The 22,904-nt window shown below is 32.9% G+C and overlaps 1 protein-coding gene across 1 annotated transcript in view; it reads left to right on the forward strand.

The window, feature by feature from the left end:
- PEX7 (peroxisomal biogenesis factor 7) overlaps window positions 1-22,904 on the forward strand; it is a 96,250-nt gene that overhangs the window by 3,543 nt on the left and 69,803 nt on the right. The window contains exons 2-5 of the mRNA XM_074187673.1: window positions 305-362; window positions 1,007-1,157; window positions 13,034-13,111; window positions 13,897-14,005. Coding sequence (XP_074043774.1) covers window positions 305-362; window positions 1,007-1,157; window positions 13,034-13,111; window positions 13,897-14,005 — 396 coding nt within the window. The remainder of the gene's footprint in view (window positions 1-304; window positions 363-1,006; window positions 1,158-13,033; window positions 13,112-13,896; window positions 14,006-22,904) is intronic.

Below are 22,904 nucleotides of genomic sequence, written 5' to 3' on the forward strand. Positions count from 1 at the left end.
TTAAAAACCTCACATTTTATCATGGTACAGACAGAGAAATATTTTTGGACTTGACCAGTTCAGTACTTCGTTTTGCTTAGCATTATAGTTATTACTACAGTTTGTATTTCTTTCTTGGGGGGAGGGGGGTGGCAGAGAAGAGGGAAAAAAATAGATGTTTTTATTAATTAAGAGCACTATTAAAAACATAGAAAATCCTCTCACATTTTAAAGATAGCTTAAAATAACTCAGGCTGGCTATGGTATTACTATTTAACGTAAGCTTGAATTGTCCCCTTTCCCCTTCCTCCTCCCTGCCTTTTAGGCTGTGGAACACTCATTGTAGTAGAACAAAATGAAGCTGGGATTGGACACTTTAGAAGGTAATATAACTATAATTATTAACATATTTAATGTTCTTATCACTGCCAGTTGAACACCATTTGAGTGTTTTCCATAGTCAAATTTAGGTTTGTTTTGAATTTGTTCAATAAAATAGTCTTATTGTCAATATTTCACAAAATTGTATGATATGTAGCATAATCTTGCTTTTGAATTTTATTATGCTATGTTCTTTCAAAACTAGTCTTAGCAGTCATTAATTATAATTTTTAAATTAAAAAACATAAGAAATTTAATATGGAATATGCAATAATCTTGTCCATTTCTCCATTGTTTTCAGTATTGTCCACTCTTAATTATCTTACCTAGTTTTGAATGGTTTTATGTATTTATGTATTTTTACTTCTTTTTCTCTAAAGAATTTTTCATTAGCAAAAAAAAAATACTTCAGCCAGGAAAGATAAGGATAGAAATGAGAAAAATGTTGAATCTGCTATTAAATAATTGCCATATTAAAAAAAATCGATAGGGAAGTTAAAACTATTGATCTAAATGAGTATTGTAAATATTTGCTATTCTGATGTCCCAGAAAAAATTGAGAGTAAAATGTAGAATTCTGAAGCTAATGTTTCAGTATCCTTTGTTCTTACTAAAAAAAATGGTTGTCTTGGTTACTTTGCTATAGTTTTGATTGGAATGATGGCTTGTTTGATGTGACATGGAGTGAGAACAATGAACATGTATTAATCACATGCAGTGGAGATGGGTCTCTGCAGCTATGGGATACTGCTGAAGCCACAGGCCCTTTGCAGGTGTTTAAAGAACATACACAGGAGGTAAGAAGGACTTTTGGCTGGACTTGTTCTTGATGCTTATGCTTTGGACAAGATACTCTTCTGTGAAGACACATGTCCATATACAAGATCTTAGATTGTGGAAAATATTCCCAGGGGGCAGTTTTATAATTGATGGGCATCCTTTCAGTATTCAATTCTTTGCCACCACAAAGAGAGCTGCTATAAATATTTTTGTACAAATAGGTCCTTTGCCCCTTTTAAAAAAAATTTCTTTGGGATACAAACCTGGTAGTAGCAGCAGCAGCAGCAGCAGCAGCAGTAGCAGCAGCAGCAGCAGCAGCAGCAGCAGCAGCAGCAGCAGTAGTAGTAGTAGTAGTAGTAGTAGTTTGATCAAAGGGTAAGCATATTTTAGAACCCTTTGGGCATAGTTCCAAATTGCTTTACAGAATGGATTAATTTACAACTTTACCAGCAGTGTATCAAGTGTCCCAGTTTTCCCACATCCCCTCCAGTATTTATCATTTTTCTTTTCTGGAATATTAGCCAATCTATTAAATGTAAAGTAGTATCTCAAGAGGGTTTTTTTTTTTTTTTTTTTGCAAGGCAAACGGGGTTAAGTGGCTTGCCCAAGGCCACACAGCTAGGTAATTATTAAGTGTCTGAGACCAGATTTGAACCCAGGTACTCCTGACTCCAAGGCCGGTGCTTTATCCACTACGCCACCTAGCTGCCCCTCAAGAGTTGTTTTAACTTGCATTTTTCCACAGTCATTTCTGGAATAGGCATTGAGGAGCAAATAGTATCCTGTGGTTATTACCTGTCACCAGTAGGAGAAATTCTTGTATTTCTAAGGCAGAATTTCTAATGCTGATACATCAGAGTTTGACAAATGAGTTGTTACTATTTTGAAAAAGTAAAAAGATAGGTGAGATGCAGAAATTTGGAAGAAGGGTACTTCCTCTATATACAAGTGCCCATTTTGTATGGTTTGTAAACTTGAATATTCCAGTGAATAGCACAGATTGCCCTGTTACATTTTTTTCTGTTGTCTTTACAGGTCATCATGGTTTTTGAGCATCATGAATAATTTTCTTTACAAATTTAAAAAAGTAAAGATCTTATGAACTTTCTTCATACTGCTCTTAAAAATTTCTTTATCTCTGGCTTATTGACTTACTTCAGGGTTTTGCAATCAAAATTAGTTGCCATTTTTAAAACATTAGATAAAACTGAGCTATGTAACAATTTTCATTCCTAAATTTCTCATGTATGTGTCATAATTTATAAATAGAATTTTAAAGATTATTTATTGTAATTGTGTGGGATGATTGTAACCACTTAAATAAGTTTTGGAGATTTCTCAAGGTATGAAGTGAAAAAGCTTATTTTGATTGTTGAGAAGTGAACCTCGTTTCAGCCTTAAATATGGAGAATGAGGCAAAGGATCAAAAAACCCCAAAGGTCATATACCCTTAACATGATCTCCCCCCCCCCCCCACTGATCTATCCTCATTAGTGAGGAATGTGATTTTCACAATCTAATCTAAAGAAAAAAAGCATATAATTCAGAGACAGGATTGCTCCTCCAGCCCCAGGATTGTCCAGACTTCAACAGATAAGACAGGGTCAGTTGACTCTCTTTACATTTCGCTCATGATACCCCAGAAGTTGCTTGTCAGGGGAGGAGGGGCAGAAGAGATGTAACACACAGTTCAACTATTTCTAATCTATAATATTCTGATGAAGAAATCTCAAGCCTTATCCTACTTATCATGAATGCCGAGACTTATCAACTCCAATCATCTCTCGAAATATTGAGTTTTAAATGATTTGTCACCTCTGAAACCCTTTAAAAGTATTTTACTGATATCTTTTGTCTTTGTAGACAATATAGTAAACATTTATTAAGTGCCTGCTACTTGCCAGGTACCTTCGTTTTCAAATATATCCTTTCCTCCTCTCTAGAGAACCATCCTGTGTGTCAATGAACAAAAAAAAAAATAGTAAGGAATAAAAGTAGTTCAACAAAACAGACTTATCGATAGGGTCTGATAACATACATTCCCCAACCTTAGCAAAGAAGGGAGGGAGATATATTTTCTTTGCTGTTCTCCAGGGCCAAGCTTCTTAGTCAAAAATATTTCTTTCTTTTTTTTTTTTTTGGCAAGGCAAGTGGGGTTAAGTGGCTTGCCCAAGGCCACACAGCTAGGTAATTATTTAGTGTCTGAGACTGGATTTGAACCCAGGTACTCCTGACTCCATGGCCGGTGCTTTATTCATTGCACCACCTAGCCGCCCCAAAATATTTCAATAGCATTGTTTCTTATTTTCTTTCAATTTGCATTTTTGTAGTCATTCTATATAAATTTCCTGGTCGTGCTTTTGAAATGCTTTTTCTTGAATTAAATAACTGAGTTGAAGAAATGAATTTTTCTGCTCTCCAAAATTAGACAAATGATATTTAAATTTGTAATCAAAAATATATTTTGAATAAATTAAATGTTATTCTTTTACCTACAAATTTCTGAGTAGTTAAAATATTACTTCCTTAAAATTAGTTTATTTTTTTTGTACCTTTTGATTATGATAGAAATCTGACAGGTCTATATTGGTAATTGACAGCCAAAAATAATTTAGAAATGCAAAGTGACAACCAATTAAATACTAATACTAATTTAGTCTTTTCAGAGATGCCTTGATAGATTTTATACAATATAATTGTTTATGTTTTAAAAAAAGATATTTTTTATCTTTTTATAAAGAAATGATTACAGCTGATATATATTAACTGTAGGAAAACTTCTATTTGCCTAAGGCATTGAGAGATTGTGACTTGCCCAAAGCCACCTGTGTTTATTATTATTCTGATGTGATATAGTTAGAAATTATTATTCAATTAATTTTTTTTCAATTTCAGTTTTTTTAAGTAAAAATTTGTTGTAACTGAGTCAGTTTAATAATTTATCTTCTAGAATCCATGCTCATTAGGACTTATGGTTTGTGAAAATAAAAATAACATTAGAATTATAGATCTAGAGGCACAAAGGACCTCAGAGTCCATTTACAGAAGAGATATCTAGAGGCTGAATGAAGGAAGGTGATGGAATTTGCATAAGCTTATAACCTTTCATAATGTCAGAGTTGCTATTGAACATAAGTTCTCTTGATTCCAGATCCTGCTGTCTTCAGATCGTAGCCAATATAGAGGAATGATAATAAAATTCATTCCTCACCTTTCCGTAGAAAGGACAGAGATGGTTTTTGTATACTGTAGGTTCTCAGATATATTGGCTATAATTGTATGGTTTTACTTAGTTATTTCCCATCCTTGCCCAAGGTATAAGAATTCTATTAGAAAAGAGAATGAGGAATTGGAAGGGCAATGGTGGTGATGTAAAAAGCCTCAATGTGTTTGGAAGGATATTGAAACCTTTTCTGTGTGCTGTCTCTCCCATTGTGAATTCCTTGAAAGCAAAGACTGTTGATTTTCTAACTGTATGCCCAGCCCTTAGTACTGAATATTGCTCATAACAGGACTGCCTGATAAATTCTTTTCCTTCCATGTAATAGATAAGAACCACTGATGGGCCTGAGAGACAGCTGTTGCAACCTCCCCTTTTTTTTTTACCAGGGTGACCTTCTGCTCTGGACTCATGCAAACAGCACAGACCTAGTTTTGTCCTGGGAAGGCTGTTCTGCCCATGACCTCCATCACCCATCTTTGGGAGAAAAGTAGACTAAAAGTAGACTTAAAATTTGTGGGGTTTTTTTTTTTTTTGCTTCATGTGATTCACATGGACCTGACTCAGGATTAAAGCTCTTAGCCCTTTAAGATGACAAGAGAGTTTTCTCATTGGGCACTAAGCATAAAGATGATTTAATGGATGTTTCAAAAGAAGTGACCCCACCTTTGGTGCTCTCTTCCCTACCAGTTTTGGATCTTGTTAGGGCTTTTTTATTCCTTCCCAAGAAGAGTAAGGGATTGGTAGTTTACCCTGTCTGTCTTCCACCCTGAAACTGAGGTTGGAGGCTGGTATTTGCCCAAGGTCACATAGCTAGTATAAACATTAGGTCTTTTGATTCGTAGTATAGTGCTCGTTTCACAAAACCATATCTTTTATTTAATTTGAGATGACCATGATTGCACTAAGGCTTTATTTTTAATTTTTTAATTTTTAAAATTTATTTATTTATTTATTGGGTTAAGTGACTTGTCCAAGGTCACACAACTAGGCAATTATTAAGTGTCTGATGCCAAATTTGAACTGAGGTCCTCCTGACTCCAGTGCTGGTGCTCTATCTACTATGCCACCTAACTGCCCCTCTCAGTGACTTTATAAGAAGAGGAATAATTAAACTTTTTGCATTTATTTCCCAAAGTACTTTTCTTACAACAACCATATGAAATAGGTAAAAGAAGTATTATTATCTTCATTTTATATATAAGGAAATTAATATTTAGATATAAGTGGCTTATTCTCCCCTCTCCACATATTAAGTAACTAACCCTGGGATTAAAACCCAAGAACTCTCACTCAAAATCAAAAATTTCTTGTGATACTTAAGTCCATTACTTTTTCCATCCTGCCATATTTGTGTCTAGCTAAGTAGACAGAAAACAGAACCATTAATAGAATGTAGAAATATAAAATGTTTTCTATTTATTTTTAGGCTGAGACTTAATGCCCTATTTGTTTAGGGAGACCTGAAGTTTATATGTTGGAAATTCAAATATTTGATATGAAAGTGGGTGGCTAAGCCCCATTTTTTTCTGGCTAAACATATATTTTTAATGATTTTGATGTGTTCATTTTACATTCAATTTAATTAAATGAGGTGAATTGAGAGAGAGAGAGGTCAGATTGAGAAAGAACTGTGAATTGTTTCTATAATTCACATTGTTATCATATGCATCTGTGGAAAGGGTTTCCCCATTGACCATTTCTAGAATAGATGAAATTATTGACTCAGATTTTTAGAAAAACATAAATTTATCTGTTTAAAATGCTCATTTGATGAACTTCATATATTTACCAAAATTATTATAGAACCCAGTACTGAAAAAATACCCAGATACTGAGTCAGACTTTGTGATATGTCCTTGTGATTCCTCAATTAGTTGCTCCAAGACTAAAAAATCACATGTATTACTCATAAGTAAAGTTAAATTAATACTAATTGAAGCAAAAATCTAAGAAGACTGAAATAAGTTCATTATTTCAGTTATCTTTTCCAATATATTTTGCTAATTTCAATAAATGTATTAATGTTTCTATATATATTGCTCCTTAAGTATTTGTTCACTTAGTCATAGTTTAGATAAGTATTTGATTTGAACTCTTAGACCTAACAGATTTTTTTTAGTTAACAGTGAGTTAAGCTTAGCAGATCAACTTTGGGGCCTGCCAGTTTTCAGTTAGAGGGTCAAGCTGACCCACACTGGAAATGAATAATCCTTGCTCTTTTACCATGGGCTAAAGAGGGAGATCTAGTATTAAAAACAATAACAAAAATAAAACATTTATATTCCTTTGGATTAACTATATTTTTTAATACTTAAATTCCTTTTCATTCCAAGTTTATCTCTTTTAGAACTCTTATCTTTTTTAACTTGTTAAGTTTTTTTAATGACATAATTATATTTAGGGTTTATGTATAATCTTTTTTTTTTGCAAGGCAAATGGGGTTAAGTGGCTTGCCCAAGGTCACATAGCTAGGTAATTATTAAGTGTCTGAGGCAGGATTTGAACTCAGGTACTCCTGACTCCAGGGCTGGTGCTCTATTTACTGCACAACCTAGCTGCCCCTCTATGTATAATCTTATTAGGCATCAGAATTTCTTTAATTTTTATCTTGTTATTATTTAGTTATACTTAAACCAGAAACAGACATTGGAGAGAATTTTCTTTGCAAACTGTTAGATTTTAGTAAATAGAAGAATGAGGGAAAGGAAAGTAGAAAAAAGTATAAAATCCTTTTCATTTGAATTAACTCAGAATGCTTTTCACAAAGTATTACTTGAACTTATATGTGAACAACATATCCTTAGGATCTAGCTTATATTACCCTAGATTTGTTTGGTGCCAACTGACTTTCTTGCTGATCCTTGCTTATCTCCTGTATTACTTTTGTATTACATCTCCCTGATGTCTAGAATGTACCCTTTTCTTACCTCCACTGATTAGAATCCCTAGCTTCCTTCCAGACAAAGCTCAAATATAGTCTTCCTCAAGAAACCTCTCTTAGCTCCATACTTCTCCCAGGTTCCCCAAACTTCCAGCTCTTCAATTTGCTTTGTAAAAAGCAAGCTGTTTACATGTTATCTACTGTATTGGAATGTAGGAACTTTTTGCCTTTGTTTCCCTACTGCTTAGCATAATGCCCAGCAGGTAGTAAACACTTAATGTTAGCCAACTGAATTCTTTGGAATTTGGATTTCCTTGGCTTTGATTGGGAACTAGTCTTGGGGGATAGTTTCTGAGGAAAAGATGTCCAGAAAGGATTCTTGTAGAAGATGGATCTTTAGCTGAGACTTGAGGGAAGCCAAGAAAAGTGAGAGAACCCTAGGTATGGAGGACGGCTAGGGATAATTAATAAGTCTGTTTTGTCTTCCTTTCCTCTTGTCTTCCCAACCCATCCTTCATACTGCTGTCCAACTTATGTAATGATAGCATCTTCCTCAGAGAGTCATTATAAATAAATTATAAATAAATAAATAAAATAAAATAACATATGATGAATATCTGACGTGGAGGGAGTTTGTTTCAAGTAAGGGGAGCTAACATGATAGCCTCTATATGGGGCTAAACTATAAGATCCTAAGAAGAAATATCAGAAGCAATTTAGTATTCCCCTGCATCTCACTGAAATTCACAAGCTGAAGTTGAGACAGTCCTAAAAGTTTTAGCATAATAAGAATAAAGAAGATTCTTTACCTTTTTCCTTGATAAACTGTGTATATGTTTAGGCTTTTTTTAAGGGCTTGCCTCTGTCCCTAGATAATTGAGAAGTATGTTTGTAGTTGATTTAAGTTCAGATCTATTAGATGATTTATATTTGGTTTTTGATTATGCTTTGGTTTTTGATTATGCTTTACCACTCTTAAGAAACATAGCAGTTAAGAAATTAATATGGTTAACCAGTTTTAAAATATTTTATCAGTGATGAAAATGCTATATATGACAATTACTTAGTAAATCGAATTCTTAGTTCTTTGTACAACATCTATATACAAAATATGTATTTTTCATGTTACTTGTTTACCTTTTTAAAGGAAATTTAAAAATAAAATCTAATTTACTATGCAAAATTTAGGCCTGAAAAATCTTTAAAGAATGAAACCTAGGGGTGGCTAGGTGGCAGTAGATAGAGCAGCGGCCCTATTGTCAGGAGTACCTGAGTTCAAATCCAGCCACAGACACTTATTAATTACCTAGCTTTGTGGCCTTGGGCAAGCCACTTAACCCCATTTGCCTTGCAAAAACCTATAAAAAAAAAGAATGAAACTTAGTTTTCTAGTATAACAGTTTTATGTATGGATATATATTCAGGCGATTTTGTAGTTTGTAGATTTTTCTCTCTCTTTTTAAACTCTTGTTGTTTAGTATTAAGTTAGATGCTAAGGGGCTTCTTTGAAAGAAGGTAATAAGGGGGAGGGAAGAAAAGAAGCAGTTCTACAAATACCTACAATGTACCAGGCCCTGTACTAAGTGCTTTTTTTCCATTTATATTTTATTTTATTTTATTTTTCCAATTAAATGTTAGGAAGTTTTTCAACATTCATCCATATGCATATACATATTTTTAAGTTACATAATTTCCTTCCATTCTTCCTTCCCCCCCCCCAGTGTTGAACATTCAGGTGAATATTTGTACTAAGTGCTTTTACAAATAGTATCTAAGTATTAGATTCTCCTTTGTTTCTCACAGCAACTCTGGGAGGTAGGTGCTATCATTCCTATTTTATGGTTGAGCAAACTTGAGACAAATAGAGTTTAAGTGACTTGCCAAGGTATTACATTTGAACTCAAGTCTTTCTAACCTCCAGTTTGGTGCTCTGTCCACCTCATGACACTCTAATAGAACCTCTGCTGCGTTTTTATTTACAGAATAAGGTCTCAAAGAAAATAGACATCAACTAGTTAAATCTTGAGGAGCTTATCTTCCCAGCTTAAAGGTTTTTTTTTTTGGAAGTGGTCATTCTTAGCCTCTCTCTCTCTCTCTCTCTCTTCCTAACCTTAATCACTAAATTGACATTGCCTCAAATAAACTATGACCTGGGAAAGATCTAGCTCTAAAAGACCAATGTTTCCTGGTGTATCCAGGGCCATCTTAAGTTGCTCTGATCCATAACTGGCCACTGGTCCCAGATGACTCTGGAGGAGAAAGCCAATTTACATGTGTGTCACGGTATCACTTTCCTGTTGTTATGGTCTTCAAGAACAAAGGACAGACATCATCAATCAGTGTCAGTGGACACTGATAGGAAATCTCCAGATGAAGCTATGTAATAAACTATATAATAACTTTTCAATGAATTCGAAATGGTTTTAAGTGGTGATAAGAGGGATATGTAGTTCATTTGCAAAAGTAAATCATTGCACCTAATACAAGTAATTGCTGTTGTTTTATGAGAGCTCTCTCAGAATTGTAGCTTATGGGCACAAACTTTATCATCAAAGCTAATTACCAAAGAGTTAATTTTGAATCTTTTTAAGGTTTGCCCATTTCAATTTAGGACCATTAAATTAAACAGTTTCCAGATTTTTTTCTAATTCCAGATACCAAGCACACTGGTAAGAGATTTGAATCATTCATTTATTTATGCTTGGAAAGAATTTTGAAAATAAATCTTAAGTGCTTTTATGAGTTTTTTTCAGTTATTTTACTACATAAAATATCAGATTGTATTTAAATATGAAAAGCATCTTTAGTCCTAAAAAACATTAATGGGGTAATTAATTTACTTGGACTGTTTTCTGATAAACTATTAGTAGACTAGGAATTCTTTTTTTTAAATTAATTTTTAAAGAATATTTAATTTTTAATTTTTTTCAGTTTTTAATTTTTAATTTAAGGTAATGGGGTTAAGTGACTTGCCCTAGGTCACACAGCTTAGACTAGGAATTCTAATCTGAAACCTTTTTCAGATTCACTGAATTATATTTGAGATTGACAAAATTATTGATGACTATTTAAAGCACTTGAGAGAAAACCTTGAAACATCAGGGCCAAAACTGAAGTAACTTTTTTTTTTGCAGTATATGTATTTATACATGTGAATATAACTATAACTATAACTATAACTATAACTATAACTATAACTATAACTATATATATTATATATATAATATATATATGTATATAATTTTGTGAGTGATTTCAATGGTAGAGGAGATTTCTTTGTATGCTTCTGAGCAAACTACAGAACTCATCTGTAAAATGAGGGGACTAGACTTCTAAAGGCTCTTCTGCTCTAAGTCTGTTATCCTTTGTTTATTGATGCCAGTCTTTTAAGGCCAAGGTCATATTTCACGTTTCCTACCCCAAAGTAAGCCGTTCTTTCTTTGAACTCCTATAGTACTTCTTGTTTATACTGTTCATTTAGCACTTAACATGTATTGCCTTTTATTGTTAATTGTCTTTTCACATTTATGCCAGGCTCAATAGCATCTGAACTTTCTCAAGGTAGGAACTGGACTGGCTTCTACTTTTTTATCTCTTATAACACTTTAAGAAAGTAATGGGATCCAAGATCTAGAATTGGAAAGAACTTCATAGAGGTCACCTAGTCTAACCCCTTCATTTTATAGATGAGGAAACTTTAACCCAGAGAGATTAAAGTGATTTTTCCAAGGTCATACATGTAAGAAGGTCAGGATTCGAATCCAAATTTTCTGCCTGTGAAATAGATGTATTCTTTTTCAGTGTATATGTTTCTTCCTTTTCATTTGTTTTTCATCTTTAGTTATTATTTTATTTAGCTTAAATTTGGGGAAACGAATGCAATACTTCTTATGGTTCATGTAATTACTGTTCTTGAAACTAAACATTAGCAGTGCTAAAAGTAGTACTTTCTCTTTTTGTTTTGCAAACTCATCACCAGAAGTTTTGCCACAGTTCAGTTTAGGAGGACTTCTAGTCTGGTTTAATAATCTTCATCAGTGAGCGTACACCTTGTGAATACTAGGCACTCAGTAATGATTGATTTGACAGTCATTTGTTCCTTTCCTTGTTTTTCAATAAAATAGCCTTTTATCCCACCATAATATCTGTTTTGTGCTTAGCTCTGTTCTATGTCTTCAGTATTCATCTTTTTTGTTGCTTGACAGCAAAACTTTTTTAAAATTGTGATATGCACTAATTTTAGCAAGGTTTAAAAAGAAGACTGCAACAGTGTTGTTTTCTTTGCCATACGTCTTTGCTTTGATTGATGATCATTACCTCTGATCTCTTGGAGTCACATTGTAATTTTTAAAGGAAAAGACAAGAGTGTTTAATCAGCCTGGAATTGTATTGGCCCTGACAGTCTGATTTCTTCTGTGTTATATGATACAAGTTTTGAAAATTTGTTGCCATTTCTTAGTAACTCTCCTGCCCCACCAGAATTCTCTTTTGTAATAATGAGTACGGTTAAAGAAACAAAACCAGCTTATTGATTATATCTGCCAATATATGCCTCAGGGAGACTTTGCAGCTGTATTTAGGTCATTTTAGTACTTAAGGTTTTGTGATTTTTGTCAGTTCTTTGCTAATGCAAATTCTAACCCTTCCTTGACTTTTTTAATGAATGGTCTTTAAAAGTGACTAGAATTGAAAAATTCATCAGCCTGCAACTACATACACATTGATGATCAGCTTTTTTGAATTTAGTTAGACTGGTTCTGACTCAACAGATATTCATTATCATAGCATTTTGTTGGGCCCTTGCCAGAGCTAGTGCTCTGGTTCAGATCTTTTGAGAACCCTGACTTACTCCTTACTCCTCATTACAATGAGATGTGAGGTATCAGGGTGGGACTTGAAGGGAAATTATTTTGAAAATGAAAACTATACCCTTTTTTCCCCTACTTTTTAAGTTTATGAAGTTAATCATGTTAAGTGTTTAAGCATTTTAGGCATTGATGTTTTATGTACAGCAGGTAGTATTTATATTTATTATAACCAAAAGTTTAGCAATATGTATCTTCTTAGTAACAGAAATCATACTGGCATATGAAAGTTAAAAAGGTGACCTGCTGGCTAATTATATTACTTGTATCTTTATTAAACTCAATAATGTGCCTTGGTGATATTTCTATACATTATGATTATTTTAAATGTTTTGTTAAATTCAACATATGGTATTGATCTATAGAATCTAGTAGAAAATGAGATTTCTAGTGATTTTTTTTTCATGTTAACTGACCAGGGGACTAAAAGCAGTAAGAAACAGATGAGAAAGTCAGTGCAGGATAACTAAGCTATTTACCATGAGATTGGAAAGCTCATACCCATTCCTATAAGTATCCTCTAAGAAAGGCCAGATATGGATATTAATTTAATTTTAATACCATCTGATAAACATTGACTAAGCATGCTTTTAAAATGACTAACTTTCTAATCTGCCTTGACATTTCTTTGGGGTGCTGCAAACACTGATATATTGGTAGGTATAAAAAATATAATTTTTTTTTTAGTGAAGAAGATTTTAGATTATACTGTTGAAAAAATTTAAAGTAGAATAGATTCTCATTTTCCTTATGGTTTAAAATGGTACAATAAATTGAATGAGTGACCATATTGTTTCCTTTTACTTAGTGTAGTTTCTAAGATATCCTTATTTTTCTTCTAAAAGCATAAGACTTGGGTTCCTTTAATTTCATATAATTAAAATATTAATTCATAATATATTGTAACTTTTTAAATATTTTTAGGTTTATAGTGTTGACTGGAGTCAAACCAGAGGTGAGCAACTAGTGGTGTCTGGCTCATGGGATCAAACAGCCAAACTGGTAAGTTATAGCATTCAGGATACACAAGTCATATTCATTCAATGTATTAAAACTACTTATATTGAATACCTGTTGAATATGGAGCTCTGAACCAGGGGCACACTTTAAATAAGATATACCCCCGTCTACATAGAGTTTTCAAATCTATCATATACTTCTTTTCCTTTTCCCAAATAAGTTTTACTTCTTTTATTTTGTTTTTTGGACTAATTATAATTTCTCTATACTTTCTTTTCAGGTAAATTATTTTAAAAAGGAATTTCATTGATGGTTTTTTTTTAATATCACCTTCATTTACAAATGTATCTTTTCCTTCTCCTTTCCCCCAAAGTTAACCCTTGTAAGAAAGAGTAAAGGAAAAAAGAGAAAGAGAAAAACCAGTTCAGCAAAATTATCCATTTCAAACAAATGGGTTAGAATATTTGATATTCCTATATCCATAATCTAACTCTGCAAAAAAAGATGAAGGTGTATGTTGTTTCCCATTCTTCTGGTGAGATGGAATTTAATACCATAATAATGGTAGTAGTAGTAGTAGTTAAGATTTGCAAAGTTCTTTTCAGATATTTCCATTTGAGCTGCGAAATAATCCTGGAAAACAGGTGCTGTTATTATTCTGATTTTACAGATGAGGAAAGGCTAAGTGACTTACTTACCCAGGATCATATAGCTAGTAATAAATTGCTGAAATCAAATTTGAACTCAAGCTTTGGGCTCTGTCTACTGTGTAAAGTTCTTTATCAAATATATATCATTCAGATTCTAATTCATTCATTTATTTGTAGTGGGATCCAGCTGTTGGAAAATCACTATGTACTTTCAGAGGCCATGAAGGTGTCATTTATAGCACAATCTGGTCACCCCACATCCCTGGTTGTTTTGCATCAACCTCAGGTAAATATAGTGATACTTGTTCAAAAATTCATTAATATTCATCACGGTAGTGAATGGCTTGCCTTGTTTTCTCCAGTAGATGGCATCCTGTATCTTGCCATCAGGGAGAAAACAGATTTATAAAGATTTGTAATTACTGTGAGCTGATGCTTTATATTGTAGATTCTTTTCTAGTACTTTGCAGTAATCATTGTTCCCTGCAATTTATTTCTCTTTTCACAATCTTGCTTACTATTGATTTTAGTCAACTTGATTGTTTGACCTAATTTCTGCTTCTGTTACTATTTTCTTTTTTTCTTTTTGTTACCACACTTAATGTATTTGTTCTTTTACTTTGTTTCTTTTGCTCTTGCTTATGATCATAGTGTTTTATTTGAATGCTTAGTGTGAAACAATTACTTAAATAAATATGAGAAAGACCTCTAGTTAATTTTTTAAAAAATCTGTTTTTATACATATGTCCAAAATGTCTGTTATTTTAAGAAGAAATTATAATTGGACTTGAAAACAGTACTTGTATGGTTATATGGCATATAGATTAAACCCAAAAGTAAGGATGGTGGATATTTTTACTTTTCACCTTTAATTAGGGAAATATAAATGGGATAGATAACATTTTAATCATACATATATGTATGAAAATATAATGTATAAAATTATTTATGTTAGGTTAAAACAAAAATTTTAATGCAAATTCAACATAGTTCTTTTTCTTGGATATATCACTGATTTATAAAAACAACTACCATTACAGTCTAAGGTTTAAAAGGTATTTTTGTCACAGTAGGTTTTGAAGTAGGTTTTGTAAATATAATCATAATTTCTATTTCATAAGAAGAAAGAAACTGAGTTTCCCGAAAGGTTAAGCATCATGCCCAATCTTAGCCAGCTGCTAGGTGGCAGTTTTCACTTCAGTTTTCAGGATTCCAAATCCAGCTTGCTTTCTCCTAGGCTGTGTACCTAAACCAGGGTCAATTGACCAGGTAATGGGAATTTTCATTTTTATTCATTTATTTTTAAAATGGATTTTATTTATTTTGAGTTTTATAATTTTTCCCCAAATCTTACTTCCCTCCCCCACTCCCCACAGAATTTGTCCATCTTTACATTGTTTCCATGTTGTACATTGATCCAAATTGAGTGTGATGAGAGAGAAATCATATCCTTAAGGAAGAAACTGAAAGTGTAAGAGATAGCAAGATCAGACAATAAGATATCAGGTTTTTTTCCAAATTTAAGGTAATAGTCCTTGATCTTTGTTCAAATGTCACAGTTGTTTCTCTGGATATAGATGGTAATCTCCATTGCAGAGAGCCCCAAACTGACCTTGATTGTTGCACTGATAGAATGAGTGAGTCCATCAAGGTTGATCATCACCCCTATATTGCTGTTAGGGTGTAGAGTGTTTTTCTGGTTCAGTTCATACAAATCCCTCCAGGCTTCCCTTGAATTCCCATCCTTCTTGGTTTCTAATAGAACAATAGTGTTCCATGACATACATATACCACACTTTGCTAAGCCATTCCCCAATTGAAGGACATTTACTTAATTTCCAGTTCTTAATGGCAATTGTTATCGATCCCTCAAACTTTACTTTTTAAAACTTTGAACACTGACTGTCCCTTCTCCCTGTGTCCTGCTACTTTTCTATCTCAGTTCACAGTCCAATTTGTTATACTGAGATTGTAGATTTTTTTTTGACTAGGCAGTGGGGTTAAGTGACTTGCTCAATGTCGCACAGCTAGGTAATTAAGTGTCTGAGGTCAAATTTGAACTCAGTTCCTCCTGACTCCAGGGCCTGTGCTTTATCCACTACACCACCTAGTGGCCTGAGCCTATAGATATTTTACTGCCCTCTTTGTCATTTGGATTGAGAAACACTAGCCTAAATAATTTATCAGATTTCAGGATTGGGGGCAGCTAGGTGGCATGGTGGATAGAGCACCGGTGCTGTAGTCTGGAAGAACCTGAGGTCAAATTTGGCCTCAGTCACTTAATACTTACTAGTTGTGAGACTGGGCAAGTCACTTAATCCCATTGCCAGCTCCCCCCCCCCCCAAACAAATTAAAAACAAATTGCAGAATTTGGTACTTAAAAGTACCTTAGGAATGGTGATAAGAAATTTTAGAGTGCTATTATTCAACTATCTTGTTTTTTACATGCTATATTTAGAGGTGTATATTTCCTTAGATAATAAAAGCCTTCTGAAAATTTTGAACCTTTTTTCATTATCTAATTTTTCTTTGAAATATGCTTAATATATTAGTTAGTATTATTCCTGTTTTACAGGTATAGAAATGAGAGTTAAGATTGAATTATTTAGTTATGTAGCCAAAGGTATGGTTACACATAACGAAGATAAAACTGATATTTATACAGTGCATTCCAAATAAAAGGTATTCATATATTTTCTTATTTTTGATTTAAAAAAGTAATAGTTTCTACTTTAATTTTCATCTTTATTTCAAGGCAGCAATGCTATTGCATTCCATTTTGATAGCTTTAACTTAAAATGTTTAAATGGTCATATACAATCAGAATAACTAAACTCATTAGATACTTATATAACTTTTAAAAAGCCTTTAAGTCCAAGCTTTTGTAAATGAGCCCTGGTTGTAAATCTGAAATATTTTCAAATAAATTATTTCAAGGTAATCTTTTTCTATACTTCATTCTATTTTTGGGCATCAAATCTTATCTAAGATTTTCTCATTCCCCTCTTTTTATTTGTTTTCAAAGTCTATACTTAAGCAGTGAGCAGAATAAGAGTTATTATATTATTAACTCAGTGTTAAATTAATTCAAGTAGTGAGAGTCTCAGTACCCCTGGTTGTTAGATTACTTTAGCCTGGTAATAAGTTTTGTTTGCCTTAACTTTTGTTTTTGTCTAAAATCTCATCTTCTTCATTATTGAATTTCTTTTTCTTCTTCACTGACAAAAATAATAAATGACCCATGATTTCTTTTTTTTCTTTTTTGCAAGGCAAGTGGGGTCAAGTGGCTTGCCCAAGGCCACACAGCTAAGTAATTATTAAGTGTCTGAGACTGGATTTGAACCCAGGTACTCCTGACTCCAGGGCTGGTGCTTTATCCACTGTGCCACCTAGCTGCCCCTTTGACCCATGATTTCTAAAGGTGGGCAGAAGGCTTTCAGATATGGAAAACTGTAGGTCAATTATAGACATACATATACTGAAGTTTAACTAATTCTGCTTCTCAAAAGCCAATATCATTGAGTGATTTAAAAAAAAAATCTTAACTATGATACAGAGACTTATCTTAAGAAATATGTCTTCTCATTATGAAAATGAGCAATATTACTTTCTTTTTTAACTTTTTTTTTTTTGCAAGGCAATGGGGTTAAAAGACTTGCCCAAGGTCACCCAGCTAGGTAACTATTATGCTTAAAATGCTTGCATGTTGAATCCACTAATAGAATAGAATTTTGAGGTGGGGAGGTACTCAAAACTGGAGAGATCATAAAAGGGTCCCTTTGAGAAAATGATATTTAACATGAATTTTGAAGGAAACTGGCAATTCTAAGGCAGAGGCAAGAAGGTAGTAAATTCTGGAAATGGAAGGCTGCTTAAACAAAGGCACAAAAATGGGAGACAGTATCATGTTTGAGGAATAGCAAGGCCAGTGTTTGTGTGACTGGATCATAGAGTACATGAAGAAGAGTAGTAATTTGTAATAAGACTGGAAAAGTAGTTTGAGGCCAAATTGTGTAAGGGAAAATGTCAAGTGGAGAAGTATTTATTTGAATTTGTATTTGATCTGAAAGGGAATTGCTGGATTTTATTGAGCAAGGAATGATATGGTCAGATCGCTGCTTTAAGAATGTTAATAAAAGTTCTATTTTTTTGCTCCTTATAATGGAAGCAATTTTAGTATTATTTTCAAATTCAAAAACTGCACTAATTATAGGTGCATTGTACCTAATCTCTCCTTCCCCTTGAACCTTACATCTTGTTTTGGGATTGACCAAATAATGCATTTTTGCTGTCCCTTTTCTTTCCACCCTTTGTTTTCTTTCAAATCTTTTGTCCTTCTGTAACATAGCACCAAACCAGGCAATAGGATCATAAGATTTAGAACTTAAAGTGACCTTGTAAGTCTATATTAGAATTATAATTATGTTCATATTAATTCATGGAATTTTGAAATGAATTAACCTTCTGCTCTCATACACACACAGATAGATATATAGACAGATAAATTTGACATTAAGCAATTTTTTAAAATTAAATTTCAATGAACAAATCAGTTTTGGTATTATTTTCAGGCAGGTTTTTGCATTTGTTGAGTGATGAATGTTTCTGTGAGGTCCACAATTTAATTCTGTATCTAAACATTACTTGATTGACTCTCATTTCCAAAGAGGCATAGTTATCTTCAGGATCTAGTAAAATATCTAGTAATTCAAACAGGGGGATGCTAATAGCTCTCAGTTATTTGGAATAATCTGATTTTAAAATTATTTCATCAATATAGAACTGTCCTTTAGCTCTAAAGCCACTAAATCAGATGAGTAGTTTTAGGAGCCTACAGTTAATACTTGCTAATGCCACAATTGTTATTTTGATGTCATCTAGAATCAAGGTATTAAAAGCTCTTTATTTGAGTTGAGTCATAGGCACCTTGTTTTTTATCATGTATCTTTTGTATAGCATGACATATGTAATGTTGACATTGGATTTGGAAAATAGAATATTCAGCTGTGACTGAAGAACAAAATCTCAGCAGAGTTTAATGACTTTCATGTTATGAGTTTCCAAGATGTGTCAAAAATTAGTTTTTTAGATCACCTGTGCATTATAAAAGAACTTAAGTACAATAATTTTTAGTGAATAGATTTCTTTGGTATTAAATAAAAATAGAAAAATCCTTCACAGCATTACTCTGATGGCATCTATTTGATAATGTAGATACTGACTTTAATACTCTAAAATTAAAGGAAAAAAACTAGTTTTTTGATGGCAATCAAAAATTGGTTCTATAGAGACTTGTGGTTTAGAGCCACATTAATGCTGAGAAACTAGGAAACTTCCAAAACTTTTCCTAAAACAACTTTAAATGAAGCCTCTACATAGACCTTAATGACACAGATCCCATCAGAAAAGATCTCAATTCAAGATATTATAGAGGAACTTCAGTAAAGGTCTATCTCTTCTGGGTAAAGGGGAAGTATAGCCCAGCATAACTAGGAGAGCAGGAAAATCAGCCCAAGAGTCTTAGCCTCAGCTCAAGTCTTGGCTCAGCAAGCCAGAATGGCAGCAGACCAGTAGTGAGGATTCCCACCCCAGCTCAAAGGACAAAGAAAGTCCAAGTCTTGGGAATACTGGTGTAACAGACAGGTTGGATTGGGAAGAAGTCCCTGCATAGGCCACACCTTGGCATAAAGGAGGAAACAAAACTTTGCATAGACAACACCTTGGCAAAGGATAAACCAGGGACCAGATCCTGACTCAAGAACAAAAAACTTGGGACAATATTTCCTGTACCACAGGAGCAGAGCCCTACTATCAAAATGAGCAAAACCCCCCCCAAAACACTCTAACCATAGAGAAAGCTGCTTATAGGCGTGATAAAAATGCCATCTCAGAAGAGGAAAGTAACAGATTGCCTACATGTAAAGCCTCAACAGTGTTTATGAATTTTCTTCAAGTAGAAAACCTCAGAAAGGATTTTAAAAACCAAAGAGAGAAAGAAGAAAACTGGAGAAAAGAAATGAGAGTCATGCAGGAGAATTATCAAATTGACTGAAGAAATCAACTCCTTTAAAAGTTAAAAATGACCAACTGGATAAAAAATAAAAAAACTCATCAAAAAATAACATTGACCAATTGAAAAAGAATGAAACTCATCAAAAAGTAAAATCATTCACTTGGAAAAGCAATACATTTCATCAAAAAAGTCAAATTAAGGGGCTGCTAGGTGGCACAGTGAATAGAGCGCTGGCCTTGGAGTCAGGAGTACCTGGGTTCAAGTCCGACCTCAGACACTTAATAATTACCTAGCTGTGTGGCCTTGGGCAAGCCACTTAACCCCATTGCCTTGAAAAATCTAAAAGAAAAAAAAAGTAAAATTAACTAACTGGAAAAAGAAAACAATTCTTTTAAAAGTAAAATTGGCTAACCTAAAAATTGGAATTGAACAAATGGAAGCTAATGACTCTATGAGTCACCAAGATTCCATCAAACAAAACCAAAAGACTAAAAGAATAGAAGAAAAATGTTTTTTAGAAAAAACAAATAGCATGGAAAATAGATCCAGGAACAGAGGGAGGGAGTGTACTTAGAGGGTCTGGACATAAATGTATCATGAAGTGATTTTACTTTACTTGATACTTTAACTACAATTAGCAGTAGTGTTCTTAGAGGGGGAAGGGTTTAAATGGATCATGAAGTGATTTTACTTTATATGATACTTTAGCTCATGAGGACTGCATTCCATAGAGGGTATTTGGAAAGAGGATATAGTATAAAATGATTTTAATTTGATGTTGTTTATGGCTTTTGAGATGTGTATTTATAATAGGACAGATGAGGGGAGTATACTTAAACAGACTGTGGTTTTGAAGTAACTATGAGGTATTATTGCTTATAAATCAGTCAATTAATCAATTAACCTTGAGAATAGAACAGATAGGAGTTTTATTTTGACAAAGGGGCTCTGGATACAAAATATGATTAAAGTAATCAGACATGAAAGAAGGATTATACTAGGAGAAAGCTAGGCATTGGAGGATAAATAGGTAAAAGGCTAAAACAATATATTAGCTTCAGTGGAAGTAAAAAAAAGCAATCTTGATCTCAGACAAAGCAAAAACTAAAATAGATCTTATTAAAAGGGATAAGGATGGAAACTGCATCTTAAAAGGCATCATTGGCAATGAAGTAATATCATTATTAAACATAATATGCATCACATGGTATAGAATTCTTAGAGGAAAATTTAAACAAATTACAGGGGGATATAAACAGCAAAACTATAATAGTGGGGGACCTCAACTTCCCTCCCAAAGTTAGGTAGGTCTAACCGCAAAATAAAGAAGGAAGTTAAGAAGTGAATAGAAAGTTAGAAAAGTTAGATATGATAGACTTCTGGAGAAAAGTGGGAATGGATGGGAATATACCTTTTTCTCTGTAGTACATGGTACCCTCAGAAAAGCTGACTATGTACTGTGGCATCAAAACCTCACAATCACATGCAGAAAGGCAGAAATATTAAATACCTCCTTTTAAGATCTGATGCAATAAAAATTACATAATAATAAAGGACCATGGAAAGATAAACTAAAATTTAATTGGAAACTAAATAGCCTAATTTTAAAGAATGAGTATGTCAAGTAGTAAATCATAGAAATAATTCACAATTTCACAATTAACAAAGACAATGGTGAGATATCATTTCAAAACTTGTGGGATGCAACCAAAGACGTTTTTAGGGAAAATTTTAAATCTCTAAATGTTATATGAATAAAATAGAGAAAGAAGAAATTAGTGAATTGGGCATGTAATTAAAAATGCTAGAAAAGGACAAATTAAAATTCTCCAATTATATACCAAATTAGAAATTCTGAAAATCAAAGGAGAAATTAATAAAGTTAAAAGAAAGAAAGCAGTTGAATTAAAAAATAAAACTGAGTTGGTTTCATGAAAAAAAACAATAAAATATCTAAATATTTAGTGAATCTGATTTAAAAAAAGGAAGAATACCAAGTTACCAGTATCAAAAATGAAAAAGGTGAACTCGCCACCAGTTAAGAAATTAAAATAATAATTTGGAGCTATATTGACCAACTGTATGCCAACATATTTGACAATATAAATGAAATGAATGAGTATTTACGCAAATATTAACTATCCAGATTAACAGGAGAAGAAATAAAATAATTAAATAAACCTATTTCAGAAAAGAAATTGAAAAAAACCTCAAATATGTTCCCTAAGAAAATATCTCCAGGGCCAGATGGATTCACAGGTGAATTCTGCCTTCTATGACACCAATATGGTGCTGATACCTAAACCAGGAAGAACCAAAACAGACAAAGCAAATTATAAACCAATCTCCCTCATAGATATAGATGTAAAAATTTTAAATAAAATTTTAGAAGAAATTACAGCAAGTTATTACTAGGACAATATACTATGATCAGGTAGGATTTATATTAGGTATGCAGAGATGGTTTAATATTAGGAAAACAGTCAACATAATTGACCATGTAATAATAAAAAAAATAACAAAACTATGGTTCAGTAGATGATGAAAAAGTCTTTGACAAATTATAGTACCCATTCCTATTTTAAGCATCAGCAAGTACAAGAATAACTGGAGTTTTTCTTAAAATGATAAACAGTAGCTATCTAAAGCCATCAGCAAGTATTATATGTAATGGAGATAAATTTATGGCATTTCCAAGAAGATTGGGGTGAAACAAGGATGCTCATCATCACCATTTCTATTCATTATTGTATTAGAAATTTTAGCTTTAACAATAAGAGAAGAAAAAGAAATTGAAAGACCTAGAATAGGCAATGAGGAAACAAAACTTTTACTCTTTCAGACAGTTAGAGATCCCTAGGAAATCCACTTAAAAACTACTTGAAACAATGAACAGGCTTTAGCAAAGTGGCAGGTTATAAAATAAACTCAGATAAATCCTCAACATTTCTATAGATGATCAGTAAAGCCCAAGAGCAACAAATAGAGAAATTCCATTTAAGGTAACTATAGACAACATAAAATACTTGAGAATCTTTCAAGACGAATCCAGAAAGTATATGAACATAGTTACAAAATACTTTTCATACAAATAAAGTAAGATCTAAACAATTAGAAAAATGTTAATTACTCATGATTAGGTTGAGCTAATAAAATAAAAATGACAATTCT

Source organism: Macrotis lagotis, chromosome 5 (genome assembly GCF_037893015.1).
Source record: "Macrotis lagotis isolate mMagLag1 chromosome 5, bilby.v1.9.chrom.fasta, whole genome shotgun sequence".
NCBI classification, from domain to species: domain Eukaryota; kingdom Metazoa; phylum Chordata; class Mammalia; order Peramelemorphia; family Peramelidae; genus Macrotis; species Macrotis lagotis.